The sequence below is a fragment of the Astatotilapia calliptera genome, chromosome 17 (assembly GCF_964374335.1).
Source record: "Astatotilapia calliptera chromosome 17, fAstCal68.1, whole genome shotgun sequence".
NCBI classification, from domain to species: domain Eukaryota; kingdom Metazoa; phylum Chordata; class Actinopteri; order Cichliformes; family Cichlidae; genus Astatotilapia; species Astatotilapia calliptera.
The window spans coordinates 6,125,887-6,144,451 of record NC_137438.1 but is presented as its reverse complement, the minus strand read 5'-3'; the positions used below and the strand labels follow the sequence as shown (position 1 = coordinate 6,144,451).

The 18,565-nt window shown below is 36.1% G+C and overlaps 1 protein-coding gene across 1 annotated transcript; it reads right to left on the bottom strand.

The window, feature by feature from the left end:
- Nucleotides 1–10,056: 10,056 nt before the first annotated feature.
- On the bottom strand, nt 10,057–13,529 carry LOC145421603 (macrophage mannose receptor 1-like). Its single transcript, XM_080292084.1, has 3 exons — nt 12,708–13,529; nt 11,881–12,237; nt 10,057–10,961 (listed from the first exon to the last, which is right to left on the bottom strand). The coding sequence occupies exons 1-3, from the start codon at nt 13,183–13,185 to the stop codon at nt 10,615–10,617; spliced, it is 1,182 nt and encodes a 393-aa protein (XP_080148210.1). The 5' UTR covers nt 13,186–13,529; the 3' UTR covers nt 10,057–10,614.
- Between the last annotated feature and the right edge of the window lie 5,036 nt (nt 13,530–18,565).

Genomic DNA, 18,565 nt, shown 5'->3' with positions numbered 1-18,565 from the left:
GAGGTGTGGGAAGCCAGATCGGGCGCCCCCCTTCCGGCTCTCCTCTCTCCTATCTTATCTTACTTACTTGTCTTACATCTCTCTATCACCTTTTCTGTCCCTTTTGAAGAAATGAGGCTCCATAAATTTTAAAGAGGTAAGTATTTCTCAGTTGCATTGAATAGATAGAATAAACTGTAGAAAATTAAACATTAGAAAGAAGAAGAGAAATAAAAATTTTACATAAACCAGTGACAACCCTGATCAACCCTGGCAGGGCCTCCTTGGATGAGGGTGTCTAGTGATAATGGCCGAAACACCCGATGAATCAAAGGTCCACTACCGACGATGTGTCCCAAATTGTAAAATTATAATATAGATCAGATCTCTAAACCTAACCAAGGAAAAATGGCAGATTAGCTTAGGCCAAAGAACGAAAGTTGAGGCACACAACGATGTGTGCAGCTGGTAAAGTTTCTGGGCTGCTTTTCCTCATAACTGTAACATCTGGTCCTTTTACTGAATAAATCTATTTACTCACTCAGTATTTCCGATTGCTCACCACAGTATCCAGACCGTTGATCCACAGATTCCTGCACAGCAAGAAAGAGCGGGTAAGTGTTGTGGCAGGTCAATTAAGTAGTGGCTCTTAACAAGGTGATCACTGACATTTGTGTGATTAAAAGCTCTCATAATGAAGTTTATTCACTGAGGAGGAACGTTAAGAGCACAAATAATGTTGAAAGTTTTCCATGGTTTTATTTAAATTTTGTTTATATCTGTGTAAATGATTGTATGAATATTTTCATAAATCCTTCAGGGATGCCAGCCCGAGCTTAAAGCCACTCTGCCTCAGTAATTATTACAAAGAGTAAGGCCAGACTTACTGAACAGAATAGATATTTTCACAGTTTTGAACCGTTTGCCCTCCAAATTTGTGAGTCTTGAGTCAGTTCTGGGGAACTGATTTTGGAATCAAATCAAACACTTTCATGAAAATGATGAAAACTTTAATTGTGTTTGTGTATTTGTGACTGTAACATGTCATTTCACACCAAAAAGTGCAAGTGACGGGCCTTTAGTTTCCCGTCACTTGCATTTAGGATACAAATGGTAAATGGTAAATGGCCTGTATTTATATAGCGCTTTACTAGTCCCTAAGGACCCCAAAGCGCTTTACATATCCAGTCATCCACCCATTCACACACACATTCACACACTGGTGATGGCAAGCTACATTGTAGCCACAGCCACCCTGGGGCGCACTGACAGAGGCGAAAAGTCTTTCTGAACCAGGAGTCAGTGTCGTGCGTGACACAACCTGGCAGTGTCCGTGTGCACACACTGGCTCTGTTTCTTATGAGAGTTTGGCACTATAACTTAGTATTTTGCAATAAGGGTTTTAAGCCGACAGCCTGTTTGCACAAGAATGTGAACAGATTGTGTGGGCAAGAGCAAACATAGAGAGGGGTTGTTAACATCGGAATAACTGTCAAGAATACGTCTTAACTTGCTGATTGTTTAGGAATCCTGTTCTTGCTCAGTATTACTATTTGAAGAGTCTCTGTTATCATTTCCACTTGAGAAAGTTGTAATCTCCACAACTTTCTGTGCAATTATTCATTAAACTGTTCAAGGATGCAAAGAATAATCTGTGTAACTGATAACATTTAAGTGTTTTCACAGCTGTGGAGATTAACACAAGGCTTCCAGCTTAATGGTGTTTGATGACATTTTAGAGAATGGAAGTATTCATATCAGCTGAAAGAGAAACACATCTATCAGGTAACCACAAGAAGTATGTGTGTATATTCATGTAACATCTACGTAGTGTCAAGCCAGTATTTTGGATTTTTTTGCAAGTTATGCATAACTTTAAAGTATACAACAATTCCCCCTGGTACAGTTTTTGCAAAAGCACATGCACACTGCCCCCAGCATTGGGACCATCATGGTTCTGAGCACTGCAGCAGCGGTCTCTCACTGTCTTGTGTGCTCACGGACAGACTTTGGCAACACAACAGTAACACATTTTTACAGGTGTGTAAGGTTGAGAACAAAATGAATGATCCAACTTCATTTGTTTCAGTTCCGTAGAAATATTTTTGACAGCTTTTTGTTTCACTCTATATTGACTTATGTCAACATTTTTGTGGGCCTACAAAAAAATGTTGATGATAGTTGATAACTGAGGAAATTTGCTTTAAGTGCCGCTCCTCAGAGTACACTGTTTAATTCTCTCACAGCCTAAAAGGTGACAACAGCACTTCCATCTACATCAGGTAAGACAAATTAAAATTTAACATGGCAACTTATATGTTGTTTAAGTATATAAGTTTAAATATTATAAGTAATGATAGATATTTATCCAAAAAGTGTGATTTAATAAGGAAAAAAAGTTCTTTTTTAATTTATTATTTTTCAGTTTCAAAGTTATTGAAATTGCTATAGTTTGGATTGGAGGATAAAGAAGTATACTGAAGGGATTTATCCCTATTAAAATATTAATAAATGCACACATATGAATCAGAATGCACTACAACAAATTTTGTCCCTGCCTTTTTAAAAACTTATATATTTGTACCTTTAAAATGAAGGACTTGGAATGTAGCTGACTAAATTTTTACTGGCCATTGTGGAACATCATGTTCTTATCAAGTTGACTCTTTCTGTGCACAGCGCTTAATAAATGAATTTTACTTACCAACAAAGAATTTCCATATGGATGCATTCACAGTAAACTGATTTCATTTTGTACAATGTTATATCTTCTTGAAGGATCCACAGTGGCAATCCTGATTTACATGAAACCATATTTATGATATTTAGAAACATGGAGCATAGAGGGTGTTTTATATTTGTGTGTTTGTTCTTTATTCCAATTTTTTTTTAAACATATACAGCACATATTCAGATCCAATCAGGTCATCATCTGCAGCCCAATGACAGAGCCGTCGTCAGCAGAGTGGGGCTCTGGCCTCTTTCACTGCATGGAAGACAAGTTGTCTTGTAAGAATCAATACTGGACTTTAACTTGTATTTTTGATATGTGTAAAAAATGCCAATATTTTACTATTTGTGTCATGATTTTCAGGTTGCTATGCTTTTTGGTGCTGGCCATGCTATGCGATCACCATTTCAAAATCACTTGGAGAGAACCCTTTCCTCCCGATTTTGGACATGTGCTCCCCTGGGTCACTATCGATCCTCGGGATACCATTGTTTGTTGCTCCCGTAGCCTTGTCATTCAGGATTGCCATGAGAAAGAAATATGGAATTGAGGTATGACACCAATAAAACAATTTTCAATTTTTTTTAACAGATACCATTTATAAGATGCATTTCTTCATCTAGAAATGCAGATTTATAAAAATCTTTACACAAAATAATTTTAATAAACAACCAAGAATGTAAAAAAACACATTTAATGTAACATTGCAAACCTAAGTGCAGTTATCTATAATGCAAATATTATGTTATAATTAAAGGATAGAAATAACAAACAGCTATTTCCTCCATAGGGGACTCTCCAGAGAGACATCGTACACACTTGTTTCTGCAACCTATGTGTCTGGTGTCAGATTGATCGTGAGCTAAAACGTCGTAAGAATAGCTCTACTGTGCTATCTCAAAATCCTGTGACTGCACAACCTGGAGCCACTGGAAAGTAATTGTAACCAAAAAGTACAAAATTAAAATACATGCACCTCATGTACTTACGTATTTCCCTTTCTCTTACTTTCTGCTACAATAAAGAGTTTTAGCGAATTTCTGTTGTCCAAACAAACATTTTTATTGAAAACAATAACAATGCGATGTAATGTAATTATGATTCAACTATTTGAAAATTGTACTGCACTGCTGAATTATGTTTGGGTACAAAGTTAATATTATAACTGTTATTCATCTACCTGGCTATAAATCTAAAGGCTACTAATGTGTGCATGTAAGTATCTCTCAATTAGACACAATAAACAAATAAATCAAAGTAACATCTTTTTTTTTGTCTCTAATGATGAAGAACTTTAAAGGAAAGTAAATATTAAGCTCCAATTATTGGCAAGCTCAATGTTAGAATAGCATCACTCTCACTGATGGTGAGAAGAAGCCTGTGCTGTGTGTTATTTGAACTTTCTGTGGTGTTTGTGACTGGTGTTTAGTTACACCAGTGTTCCCATCATATTATGTTCAGTATTTATCTCTTATATTTTGGGTAATTTCCTATTTTATTAGCTGGTTTTCTGTTGTGTTCTGGTTCCACCTTTTCATTGTCTTAATTGTCTACACCTGTCCTGTTCTGCCAGCTGTATCCACTTCCCCGATTATCTTTCATGGCGTGTGTGTGTGTGTGTGTGTGTGTGTGTGTGTGTGTGTGTGTGTGTGTGTGTGTGAGAGAGAGAGAGAGAGAGAGAGAGAGAGAGAGAGAGCCTGTCTGACTCAGATCACACAGCTGTCCTATTTTTGAAAAGCCGTCTTTCCTTTGTTGCATCATCTGTTTTTATCTCTCTGTGTTTTTGGTTTATCATTTGGGCTGAAACTATGGACTACTAAATGTTCTAGAAACTGAGCATAACCTGAGTTTTGTAGGAATCTCTGCCTGCCATATCAGCATTTGTGGTCCTTATAATCACTTAACAATGCACTCAATCAATCTAAGATGATTCAAATATGTAATTTTTATTGGTAAAATGATCTACTTACCCACCAGAATGAGCAGGCAAACCAGCACTGCATGTTTTTTGAAACTAATATGTTAACTGTAAATGTTGCTGTCATTTTTGTCATGGATCAATAAAAACTGGACAAAGTTGTGACTAATTGAACATTACAAGACAGGAAGAAAAACAGAATACACTGACACAGGACACAGACTGTCAAAGTAAAACAGGAAACTAACACAGAGACGCAGACATGACAAGGGGCACAGCAAACCTGGAACACAGAGACAGAAACAGAAGGACTCTAAATAACACTGAAACCAAAGACTAGAGATTCTAAATAAGACAAAAGCAAAGACTATTAATAATAAACAACACAAAACGCTGGGTCACCGATGCAGGACCATGACAGAAATATGGAAACTGTAAACAAAAAAGAACAAACATATAGATGAAAATAATGCAGCTAAGTATAAACAAAGAAGATTAGACAAATAAATGCTTCAACAACCACTGACTTATTGCAATGCTCTTACTCTGTGGAAACTATATGAAAAAAAATCTAATTTTAAACAAAGAAAGAAAAACTACTTTAAACTTCAACCTACATATTATAAATTTTGAAAAGCACCACAAAGTTTTAATGTATATTTGATTATTTGTGTTTCCTTGCTTCTCTCTGATGTCTCTATTTGATGTGTTAATGAAGGCTGCATTCAATAAAGTTCCTCATCCTGCTCCAACAGAGAAGACTCTGTTGAATGGATTTGAATATGCAAACAAGAACTCTAAGCTGGCCAAACACCAGGCAATATAATAACAATATTTACATAATGTAATGGAAAACAGGACAGACAAGAAGCCAAACCTGCTGTTTGACATGCTGAAAGACACAACTAAAAACATCCTTTCTGTTAGAGCAATGGTAAAAGACTAAATTAAATGAATGTTTTTAATAATTGAGATTTGTTTTTCTTTGTAGTTGTAGTTGTGGTCATTCTGAAAACTGACCAACAAGTTAAACAACAAGAAAGTATTTGTGTAGAAGATAAACTAAATTCATGCTGATAATCAAGTTTATAATCTTAAATCTAGAACACTTTTCTGTGTTCTAGATGTGTTCATATCTATTTTAACTACAACTTCTTAATGATGCTGCTGACATAGTTTGAATACTAGTAGTAGCAGAAAGTAGCATGTAACTAAAGACGTATGGAAAGTTTACAATCCAACACGCTGGACAGAGTTTATTTGTGTCGTCAATAATCATTTAAAATTATTGTAAAACATTTCTTTCCAGGAATTTTATTGAGAATATACAGAAAAATAAAAATGTGTGGACGGTTAAATTATGGCTGACAGCTGCTGCTGGAAATTTTTAAGAGGTAAATATTTTTAACCCAATAATATCATAGTGGTCACTTTTTTCTACTCAGAAGAGGCACCATTTACACAAATGTTCAGTCAGTCCATAGAAAAACATGTCAGTGTGGTTTAACTCAGAAACTCTGATGAGCACACAGAGACACTCATGATGTGTCTCTGTGTGCACGTCTTCAGGTATTCCTGTCAGTTCACCGTGTTTAAGGGTTTTTCATGTTTTAGTTTTAGATCACCCAGTTTAGGTTATTGTTTCGTTTCACCCATGCCCTTCATTTGTATTTATTTTACCAGCCTTAGTAAACTGCTCGTTTTCTGTTACTCCACGCACGTTTCACTTTCTGTTTTGGTCTGCATTTGAGTCCTTTTTTGCTACACATACAGTCTGCCACTGCCAGCATAGCACACAGTGTGTCTCTGTGTGCTTTGCTAATGAAGTCTGCACTCAGTAAAATATTCCATTCTGCTCCAGTAAAGAGGATTTTATTGTGTGCATTTGGATATCCTCATACAATACAATACATATACTATTATAATATTTGCATCATATCATTAAATGGAGAGCAAACACGATGTTGAACTTTGGATCAACCACCCCCCCAAAACCAGTCATTTCTGATGGGACTACATATAATGAAAAATAGGCGAATGAGTTTTTTTTTTTTACTTTTTGAGATGTATTTTGGAAAAAAATAAATAAAACTTCAGATTTCTAAGAAACATTAACAATTTCTTATTCCTTCAGAATAAACAATGATCTTTGTTAATTTATTTTCAAATGATACCTAACGTTCATCCGACAGCTTTCATTACTAGTAAAAATCTTCATTTTTTTTGACTCTCTGCTGTGTTAATATTAAAGTGGTGCAAACACATTAGTCACTTTTCTGCACATTTATTTTATGCTGGCTTTAAAATCCGAGTGAGGAATTTGGCAACAGTGAATGTATCCAATGCATTAACTCATTATTCTTGCTTATTATTATTTCACATTTTTTTCTCACATTTCACACTTTCAATAAAGTAGCATAATTCAGCCAATATTGAGAGTTTACAGTCCAGTGTATTGTTGTAGTTTATGTGGAGCACTCTCAATCAGAGTTCAAAAGTATCACAAAATAGATACATTTGAAATCCACAATGGTGTGGATTTATTTATTTTTTTATTTTTTTTTACTGCACTACAAACATCTTAGTACATTTAAAAAGAGAAAAAAACGAAAATGATTACATGCAAAATCCAGCGTTATTGTATTAAACAAAAATCCTGTCCAGAGTGGAGGTTTGCACTCAGAGTGCTTCTTGTTGTTATATCCCATCAATCTCTAGCCTGGATAAAGGAAAAATATAGTAAGTGTGATTACAACACTTACTAGAAATATAAGATTTAAAACAATTAAGTTAGCATGGTTTCAAAGCCTATGATAAAGAACAGATGAAGCTAAACATCTCTGCATCATTTTTCTTGAACCATTTATGTTCTCCTCTTGTCTCCATGGCTACAGCCAGGTTACAGTCCCCAGTGTCTGTGTCATCGGCCCAGTTCTCATAGCAGACAAGCTGGTCATTGACCCAGAACCACAGATCAAGAGCACAGCTGTAGCGCAGTCCCAGCCAGATGTGGGGTGTGCTGGCATTCTTGGCTTTCTCTTGCACCAGTTCCTGCTGTTCAAGGTTTGTGATGGAGACCAGGTCACGATGGTGCTTTCTGCAGTAATTTACAGCCTCATCCCAGTTTTTCCTTTCATTGATCAGGATCAACTTTTCTGCCATGAACAAACAGATGTTCAGTTCAAATTAAATGAAATCAGGTTTCTAGATTTTCTACCTCAAATACAAAAATACATGAGGAACAAACAAAAGAATACAAAAAACTAAACAAATTTCATAAAAATAAGTGTTGGACAGTTTGTCATATTTTTTACTTTCCTGCTGTAAGTTTTTCCAGCTTAGAATTTTCAATTTACTTTATTAAAGTCTTATTATTTAAATTTAAGTGAGCCTTTTTATATTTAATTTTCTTTTAATCAGGAGGATTTAGAAACAAGAATTATGTCTCATTATAGCTGTAAATCTAGAACCTATTAGAAACGGTAGCAATACCCACACTCAGAAACTAATATGACCCCTGTGACTCAGGTTCCTGATGAAAGGAGGCTGCATTATGTGTCTGGGGTGTAGCTCTATCTCCATAACAGCTTGCATTATTTAGCTTTCTTTAAATGTATCTTTAACTTGATTTTCTAAAGACACAACTTAAAATAGCTCGAAACCTTCAAAACTAAACTACCAACATTATGGGAATAACCACAGCTGTGACATTATGCTCAGGATGACTTTGCTCTGTGTGGCAGAGAAACAGTTTTCTGATCAAAGGTCTGGTATGAAATTTTGTGTAATGACATTTGGCACCACGAGATGGTTCAGCAAAGCAAATGAACAGTGTCCTGGTGTAACATGAGAGGCAGAGAAAGCACCGTGGGAGGACGGGTATTCAAATGAGCAGGATAGCACACAGGGGCTAAAACACCAGCAGCCAATTATCGCATCTTCTCATTTTCATTAGAGATGAGCTGTAGATATGTTTAAATATAAACACTTTGTTTAATTAATACAATTATTGTCAAATATTCTCACCATTATAGCAGATAAAGCGGTGAACATGAGAACAACCAAAATCCAACAACCCACCAGAGCTGTCAATCACTACACAGTTCTCAAGATGTCCGCCTCCATCATTAGGGTCATTTCCACTCCATTTCACGTCTTTATCATTGAACTCCACTCCTGGCAGAGACCAGTGCCACCTCCTGTTTTCTTTTCCTGAGATGCTGTACAGCCCAATCCAGGCGTTTCCTTGATTCTCTGTAGAATCTGTGTACAGTGTCTTCATATATGTCATGTTAGGCACTGTGGCCAGGTCTTTATATCCTTCTCTACAGTAGCGCTGAGCTTCGTCCCAAGTTTTAGGCTCTTTAATAAAATAGTATTTATAGCCTTGGCATAAAATCAAGGAACACTGACCTAAAAACAACAACAACAAGTTGTTCAGAAATCTACTGATGGCAAAAATGTTGTTAACAAAATTATATCCGGAGGGCAGAGGTCCCATAGAGACGTCTCACACATGGTTGTTGACAGAAATTGTGTTTTGGATGTTGTTATCTGACAGGTTTTGTAAGCAGTTCACAGAAACCTTCATTAATCTCAAGTGATGCAGTAAATCTGTGGTTTTTAATGCTAAATTGATCGACTTACCGATCAGGATGAGCAGAAAAAGCCTCCCGTGCATATTTCCTCTGTTTGATGAAACTAAGATTTTAATTGTGTCGATTTTGAGTTAATATAGTTAGATGTTTGAGTTAGATGAGTTCTAAGGAAGACCAGTGAAAGATGGATGAAAAAATCAAGCTGTAAACAGGAACCACAACAAGCAGGACAATTTCAAATAATATGAATAAGAAATTAAAGGTTGGATCCAGTTTCTTTTACATAAAAAAGATTATTATTACAAACCAAGAGAATTCCTACTTTAAAAATTCTTAAAATGTTCATTCTAAAACTAAAAATGAACACACAACCTGGTTGAGAGCAGGTTGTGTGTTCAGGTTTTCAGTTTAAAATCAGTTCAGCTTTTTTATTTTTTATTTTACCATTCTCTAAGCTGTCGCTACATTTGCAAGTGACTGCAGCATTAATCTTCTATTTACAACAGTCTTGCATTTTACTATTTTATATTTCATGTTCTTAGATTTTTATCACAAATTTAACCACCATCAACATTGAAAAGAAAGAAAAAGACCTTCTAGTGTTTAACATGGACATTAATTGAAAATAACTAAAAGGAAACAATAAGATGGGAGCTCAGTCACAAAGCCCTCCTGGTGTTTTACTATATGATTGTAAATATTGGTCTATTTCTTTCTGAAAAGCATAAAAATGAAGTTTAAACTGTCTAAGAATACAAAACTTTATGAGAAATATATTTATTAGTTTTTCATATTCTTTTACTTTGTTAAAACAAAAGCATAGTCCAACATAATTTCAGAGCTACTGTTTAATGTTGATTTACACAAAAAGACCAAACTGGGTAACATGAATCATTTAAAGTACAAGCACACGACTTTTCAGACATTTTTCAGTGGCTTGGCTGACTCGAATGCACCATCTAGTGTTCAAGAAAAAAATTGAAAAAAGAGAAATAAAAGTAGACGGAAACAGAATAAACTCTTTATGTTAGACACCAAACTAATAATTACATATATGTGGTTTTGAGACACATTAGCTATTATAAGCATATAAATGCTGTGGTGTACTTTGCTGTAAACACCCAGAAAGCTGTAACCTGACCGTTTTTCAACAAATAAAACATTTTTAAGTTTGAAATAACAAAACAAAAAAGGGATTCTTATTCTGTAGTAGGTAGTAGTAAACAATATGCAAAAAACAAAACAAAAAAAACAACCTTAAGAATAAACACAAAGAGAAATTATCACTGTTAGATGTCATCTGCTTCTAGTTTTGATTTTGATTTTTTGACTTCATAATTACGAGAAATATCAACTCTATAAGCAGTCATTTAGACTGGTTTAAAAGCCTATCGCAGCGAACAGATGAAGTTAAACATCTCTGAATCATTTTTCTTGAACCATTTATGCTCTCCTCCTGTCTCCATGGCTACAGACATGCCACACCGTCCAGCGTGATCCTCATTGGCCCAGTTCTCATAACAGACAACCCGGTCACTGACCCACAGCCACAGTTGAAAAACACAGCTGAAGCGCAGTCCCAGCCACACATACGGTGTGGTGGCGTTCTTCACTTTCTCCTTCACTAATTCTTCCTCTTTGGGATTTGTGATAGAGACCAGATCATGATGGTGCTGCTGGCAGTAAGTTAAGGCCTCATCCCATTTTTTGTTTTCTTTGATCAGAATGAAGTTTTCTGGCATGAACAAACACAGGATGGTCGGTTAAAAGGAAACAAATCAGGACAAAAACAAAAGAAAAAGAATTTAAGCATTTTCTGTTTCAAATCTTTACTCCTCTTGATTTACCCGTGGTAAAATCATTAATGTCATATGACTTGTTACCCAGAGTATACCTCGACCACCCCAAGTTATCGAGAAGATTTCTTTCTTTCTTAAGAATTATTTACATGTAAGTTGCATTACAGGCCCTCACTGACAGAAACTAATGTGACTAATGTGTCTTAAGTTCCTTACAAAAGAAGTCTGCATTAAGCGTCTGGGGTATACCTTTATCTCCATAAAAGCTTGCATTATTTCACTTTGATGATGACTTCTTTTCAATAAGAATAAGAAAGATTAGTTTAGTTTGAATATGTATTCCTCGAGTAAGAAACATGACAGATACCAGATGTGAAAGATGCATTTTTGCAAATCTCACCGTCATCATAGCAGAAGAAAGGTTTACTGGTGTTATAAGTAATAATAAGAGTTGGAAATATTTTTTACTTTCCTGATGTAAGTTTTTCCAATTTAGAATTTTAACTTTTCCTAATTTGCTTTATTAAAGTCCTATTAACTAAAATCTTTCATGTATGAGTGAGCCTTTAAAAAAAAGGGAAAAAAACTGGAGAATTCATAAACAAGTATTATTATAAACTAATATGACCCCTGGTTCTTATAAGGTTCCTATAGGGAGGCTGCATTATGTGTCTGGGGTGTAGCTCTATCTCCATAACAGCTTGCATTATTAAGCTTTATGATGAAACATATACCAGCCCTTCACGTACACTTTTTCAGTGAGAGAAGAAATATTAGTTTAGCTTTAACCTTTATTCCTTCAGTAAGAAAACTGACAGAAACCAGATGTGAAAAATGAATCTCTGTAAATCTCACCATCGTAGCAGAAGAAAGATTTTCTGGTGTTACAATCATCAGCTTTCCATTTTCCTTCTTTGTTTAATTCAGTCATCGCACATTTCCTGGTGCCGTTGTCAGTTTCAGACAGCTCTTCAGGTAACTCACCAACATCTCTCCAGTGTCTGTAAGAATAATTACTCCCATCTGACCACCTCCAGGTGTCTCTGAACAGGCCGATCCATGATCGTGGTTCATCAGAACTCTTAAATGTACTGACTGCTTCCTTTAACTGTTCTGCTCCACTGGCCAGGTCTGTGTGGTGCTCTCTGCAGTAGCTCTGAGCCTCACGCCACTTTTTTTTATTGTCAATGAAATGTAGTGATTTGTTTTGTTCTGTGGAATAAAGAGAAAGACAAGACTCATAAGAAATGTACATTTCTATCTTTAAATGTATCTTTAAATTGATTTTCTAAAGACACAACTTAAAATAGCTCGAAACCTTCAAAACTAAACTACCAACATTATGGGAATAACCACAGCTGTGACATTATGCTCAGGATGACTTTGCTCTGTGTGGCAGAGAAACAGTTTTCTGATCAAAGGTCTGGTATGAAATTTTGTGTGATGACATTTGGCACCACGAGATGGTTCAGCAAAGCAAATGAACAGTGTCCTGGTGTAACATGAGAGGCAGAGAAAGCACCGTGGGAGGACGGGTATTCAAATGAGCAGGATAGCACGCAGGGGCTAAAACACCAGCAGCCAATTATCGCATCTTCTCATTTTCATTAGAGATGAGCTGTAGATATGTTTAAATATAAACACTTTGTTTAATTAATACAATTATTGTCAAATATTCTCACCATTATAGCAGATAAAGCGGCGAACATGAGAACAACCAATATCCAACAACCCACCAGAGCTGTCAATCACTACACAGTTCTCAAGATATCCGCCTTTATCATTAGGGTCATTTCCACTCCATTTCACGTCTTTATCATTGAACTCCACTCCTGGCAGAGACCAGTGCCACCTCCTGTTTTCTTTTCCTGAGATGCTGTACAGCCCAATCCAGGCGTTTCCTTGATTCTCTGTAGAATCTGTGTACAGTGTCTTCATATATGTCATGTTAGGCACTGTGGCCAGGTCTTTATATCCTTCTCTACAGTAGCGCTGAGCTTCGTCCCAAGTTTTAGGCTCTTTAATGAAATAGTATTTATAGCCTTGGCATAAAATCAAAGAACACTGACCTAAAAACAACAACAACAACAAGTTATTCAGAAATCTACTGATGGCAAAAATGTTGTTAATAAAATTATATCCGGAGGACAGAGGTCCCATAGAGACTGCTCACACATGGTTGTTGACAGAAATTGTGTTTTGGATGTTGTTATCTGACAGGTTTTGTAAGCAGTTTACAGAAACCTTCATTAATCTCAAGTGATGCAGTAAATCTGTGGTTTTTAATGCTAAATTGATCGACTTACCCATCAGGATGAGCAGAAAAAGCCTCCCGTGCATATTTCCTCTGTTTGATGAAACTAAGATTTTAATTGTGTCGATTTTGAGTTAATATAGTTAGATGTTTGAGTTAGATGAGTTCTAAGGAAGACCAGTGAAAGATGGATGAAAAAATCAAGCTGTAAACAGGAACCACAACAAGCAGGACAATTTCAAATAATATGAATAAGAAATTAAAGGTTGGATCCAGTTTCTTTTACATAAAAAAGATTATTATTACAAACCAAGAGAATTCCTACTTTAAAAATTCTTAAAATGTTCATTCTAAAACTAAAAATGCTTTTCATTTTAAAAGTGCAAATCATTTTAATATTAAGCAGAAAATGAGGAAGAAATAAATATTGTAGGTAAAAATGTTAATTTCAACTACAAAGTTTTAACTTACATCTGGTTATTCTTCTGTGCTTCGCTCTGATGCGTCTGCGTGTTGCTGTAAAGAAGACTGCACTTAATAAAATATTCCACTCTGCTTCAACAAAGAGAATTCTGTGGTACACATTTAAATATTCCTACTTTTGGTTTAACAGTGGGACTTTGTGTTTACTGGAAGCATATCCGGTTTGTTCTTTTTAAACTTGTTTTTTGTTGCTGTCTCTTCCTCCTGCGTGTGCAGTCCTCCCCACTGACAGTGAACTGTGACAGCTCGCGTCACGTCTTAAGAAACTAAATGATAGAAAAGAGGAAGAAGTGAAATATGCACTGTTGGCTGTCCAGCAAATAAATACAGAAAGTGTCACTTCACAGAAAGACACTTCTGTGGGAGATAAACTAAAATAGTTGTTCATACCGAATTTTTATATTTAAAAATCAGACTTAGGGAAAAACAAAATGTTCTGTGTCATGAAACTTGCTTTTATTACCTGGTTAAATCACCATGGCAACTTATGGTGAACACACAACCTGGTTGAGAGCAGGTTGTGTGTTCAGGTTTTCAGTTTAAAATCAGTTCAGCTTTTTTATTTTTTATTTTACCATTCTCTAAGCTGTTGCTACATTTGCAAGTGACTGCAGCATTAATCTTCTATTTACAACAGTCTTGCATTTTACTATTTTATATTTCATGTTCTTAGATTTTTATCACAAATTTAACCACCATCAACATTGAAAAGAAAGAAAAAGACCTTCTAGTGTTTAACATGGACATATCAGCATTTGTGGTCCCTATAATCACTTAACAATGCACTCAATCAATCTAAGGTGATTCAAATATGTAATTTTTATTGGTAAAATGATCTACTTACCCACCAGAATGAGCAGGCAATCCAGCACTGCATGTTTTTTGAAACTAATATGTTAACTGTAAATGTTGCTGTCATTTTTGTCATGGATCAATAAAAACTGGACAAAGTTGAGACTAATTGAACATTACAAGACAGGAAGCAAAACAGAATACACTGACACAGGACACAGACTGTCAAAGTAAAACAGGAAACTAACACAGAGACGCAGACATGACAAGGGGCACAGCAAACCTGGAACACAGAGACAGAAACAGAAGGACTCTAAACAACTCTGAAACCAAAGACTAGAGATTCTAAATAAGACAAAAGCAAAGACTATTAATAATAAACAACACAAAACGCTGGGTCACCGATAATAATAATAATAATAATACATTTTATTTAAATAGCGCCTTTCAAAGCACCCAAGGACACTGTACAACAGATAAAAACTGGAAATATACACAATAATAAAAATAGAAGATAAAAGTTAAAGCATACAGAAATTTAAGGATAGGCAATTTTAAACAGATGAGTTTTGAGGGTGGACTTAAAAAGAGAGAATGAACTAATATTTCTGAGGTCCGGGGGTAGGGAATTCCAAAGTCGAGGGGCAGAGCAGCTAAAAGCCCTCCCTCCCATTGTGATCAGACGAGCAGAGGGAACAGAGAGAGAAAGAGAAGATGAAGATCTGAGGCAGCGGGATGGGAGCTTCATCTGTAATAAGTCAGAGAGGTACGGTGGAGAGAGAGAATGAATAGCCTTGAATGTATACAGAATTATTTTAAAATGGATGCGAAGTTTAACCGGGAGCCAGTGAAGTTGCTTCAGGATTGGGGAGATGTGGTGGGTAAAAGAAGTCCTAGTAATAATACGGGCAGCAGAGTTCTGGACACGTTGGAGCTTGTTGATAGATTTTTGTGTGAGGCCAAATAATAATGAGTTGCAGTAGTCAATTCTAGAGATAACAAGATTATGGATGAGAATGGCAGGGGCGTGAGGTGTGAGGAAGGGGCGGAGACGATTAATGTTACGGAGTTGGAAATATGCTGCACGTGTAATATTATTGATATGTGAGTTAAAGGATAATGTGCTATCGAGAATGACACCCAAGCTTTTCACAGAGGGAGAGATAGGGACCAGCGAGTTATTGATGGTGAGAGAGAAGTTGTTAATTCTGGATAGCAGTCGTTTAGTGCCAACCAGAAGAAGTTGAGTTTAAGGAAATTGGAGGAGAACCAAGAATTAAGTTCAGCTAGACAGAGGATGAGGGAGGGTGGAGGAAGAGTAGAGTCAGGTTTGGTAGAGAGATAGAGCTGGGTGTCATCGGCGTAGCAGTGGAACTGAATATTATATTTACGAAAAATATGTCCGAGTGGAAGAAGGTAGATGATGAAAAGAAGGGGCCCGAGGACAGATCCCTGGGGCACCCCAGTGGATAAAGGGGAAAGCTGAGAAGTGAAGGATTTTAATTGAATGAACTGAGTGCGGTCAGATAGGTATGATTTAAACCAGGCTAGTGGAGTGTGAGAGAGACCAATAGAAGCTAATCTGCTAAGGAGAATGGGATGAGAGATGGTGTCAAAAGCTGCACTCAGATCAAGAAGGATAAGGATGGAGAGGAGACCAGAATCAGCTGCCATAAGAAGGTCGTTTGTTATTTTTATAAGAGCAGTTTCAGTGCTATGTAGAGGACGAAAGCCAGACTGGAACTGTTCGTAAAGGTTATTATCAGTTAGGTGAAGATGGACTTGTGAAGCAACTATTTTTTCAAGGATTTTTGAGAGAAATGGTAGATTGGAGATAGGACGAAAATTATTAAAGTTGTTGGGATCTAGACCAGTTTTTTTCAGAATTGGGGTAATAGCAGCAACTTTGAAGGAAGCAGGAACAGTTCCAGTGGTGAGTGAAGAGTGAATAATAGCAGATATGAGGGGAAGGAGAGGGAGTAAGCAGGCTTTGACGAGGACAGTGGGGATAGGATCAAGCTGGCAGGTAGAAGGCTTTGATTTATGGATGAGATCAGCAATATCAGCTAAGGATGGAAGTTGAAAAACAGAGAGGAAGTGAGAAGGGGGAGAAGTTAGGACAGAGAAGCTACATTGAGCATTAGGGTCCAGGTCTAAGTGTATTTTATGAATTTTATCAATAAAGAATAGCATTAGAGCATCACAGAAGTTAGATGAATAGAAATGAGCAGGCAGAGAATCAGGTGGCCTGTTAAAAGAGTTGAATAGTGAGAAAAGGGTCTTGGTAGAGTTCTCACTTGAGCAGACAATGGCAGAGTAATAAGCAGATTTGGTTTGACTAATACATTCCTGGTAAAACAGAACGTGGTTATTAAACATATCCTTATGAATAGTAAGGCCAGTTTTTTTATAGAGACGTTCAAGCTGTCGGCCTTTAGCTTTCAGTAGTCGGAGTTCAGGGGTGTACCAGGGTGCAGAGCGAGAAAAAAGTACAGTTCTGGTTTTTTGTGGAGCCAGGGAATTTAAAATACTGCTAAGGCTATGATTATAAAAAAAGTACCAGGTCCGATGCAGGACCATGACAGAAATATGGAAACTGTAAACGAAAAAGAACAAACATATAGATGAAAATAATGCAGCTAAGAATAAACAAAGAAGATTAAACAAATAAATGCTTCAACAACCACTGACTTATTGCAATGCTCTTACTTTGTGGAAACTATATGGAAAGAAAAATCAAATTTTGAACAATGAAAGAAAGAAAAACTACTTTAAACTTCAACCTATATATTATAAACTTTGAAAAGCACCACAAAGTTTTAATGTATATTTGATTATTTGTGTTTCCTTGCTTCTCTCTGATGTCTCTATTTGATGTGTTAATGAAGACTGCATTCAATAAAGTTCCTCATCCTGCTCCAACAGAGAAGACTCTGTTGAATGGATTTGAATATGCAAACAAGAACTCTAAGCTGGCCAAACACCAGGCAATATAATAACAATATTTACATAATGTAATGGAAAAAAGGACAGACAAGAAGCCAAACCTGCTGTTTGACATGCTGAAAGACACAACTAAAAACATCCTTTCTGTTAGAGCAATGGTAAAAGACTAAATTAAATGAATGTTTTTAATAATTGAGATTTGTTTTTCTTTGTAGTTGTGGTCATTCTGAAAACTGACCAACAAGTTAAACAACAAGAAAGTATTTGTGTAGAAGATAAACTAAATTCATGCTGATAATCAAGTTTATAATCTTAAATCTAGAACACTTTTCTGTGTTCTAGATGTGTTCATATCTATTTTAACTACAACTTCTTAATAATACTGACATAGTTTGAATACTAGTAGTAGCAGAAAGTAGCATGTAACTAAAGACGTATGGAAAGTTTACAATCCAACACGCTGGACAGAGTTTATTTGTGTCGTCAATAATCATTTAAAATTATTGTAAAACATTTCTTTCCAGGAATTTTATTGAGAATATACAGAAAAATAAAAATGTGTGGACGGTTAAATTATGGCTGACAGCTGCTGCTGGAAATTTTTAAGAGGTAAATATTTTTAACCCAATAATATCATAGTGGTCACTTTTTTCTACTCAGAAGAGGCACCATTTACACAAATGTTCAGTCAGTCCATAGAAAAACATGTCAGTGTGGTTTAACTCAGAAACTCTGATGAGCGCACAGAGACACTCATGATGTGTCTCTGTGTGCACGTCTTCAGGTATTCCTGTCAGTTCACCGTGTTTAAGGGTTTTTCATGTTTTAGTTTTAGATCACCCAGTTTAGGTTATTGTTTCGTTTCACCCATGCCCTTCATTTGTATTTATTTTACCAGCCTTAGTAAACTGCTCGTTTTCTGTTACTCCACGTCACGTTTCACTTTCTGTTTTGGTCTGCATTTGAGTCCTTTTTTGCTACACATACAGTCTGCCACTGCCAGCATAGCACACAGTGTGTCTCTGTGTGCTTTGCTAATGAAGTCTGCACTCAGTAAAATATTCC

What these genes read in the sequence shown, in the direction of transcription:
- LOC145421603 (XM_080292084.1), bottom strand. Translation starts at nt 13,185, where the DNA reads ATGGGACCTCTGTCCTCCGGATATAATTTTATTAACAACATTTTTGCC. An exon ending in CCGCTTTATCTGCTATAATG is followed by an intron (nt 12,238 to 12,707) that starts GTGAGAATATTT and finishes TTTATTCCACAG; the next exon opens with AACAAAACAAATCACTACAT. An exon ending in ATCTTTCTTCTGCTACGATG is followed by an intron (nt 10,962 to 11,880) that starts GTGAGATTTACA and finishes TGTTCATGCCAG; the next exon opens with AAAACTTCATTCTGATCAAA.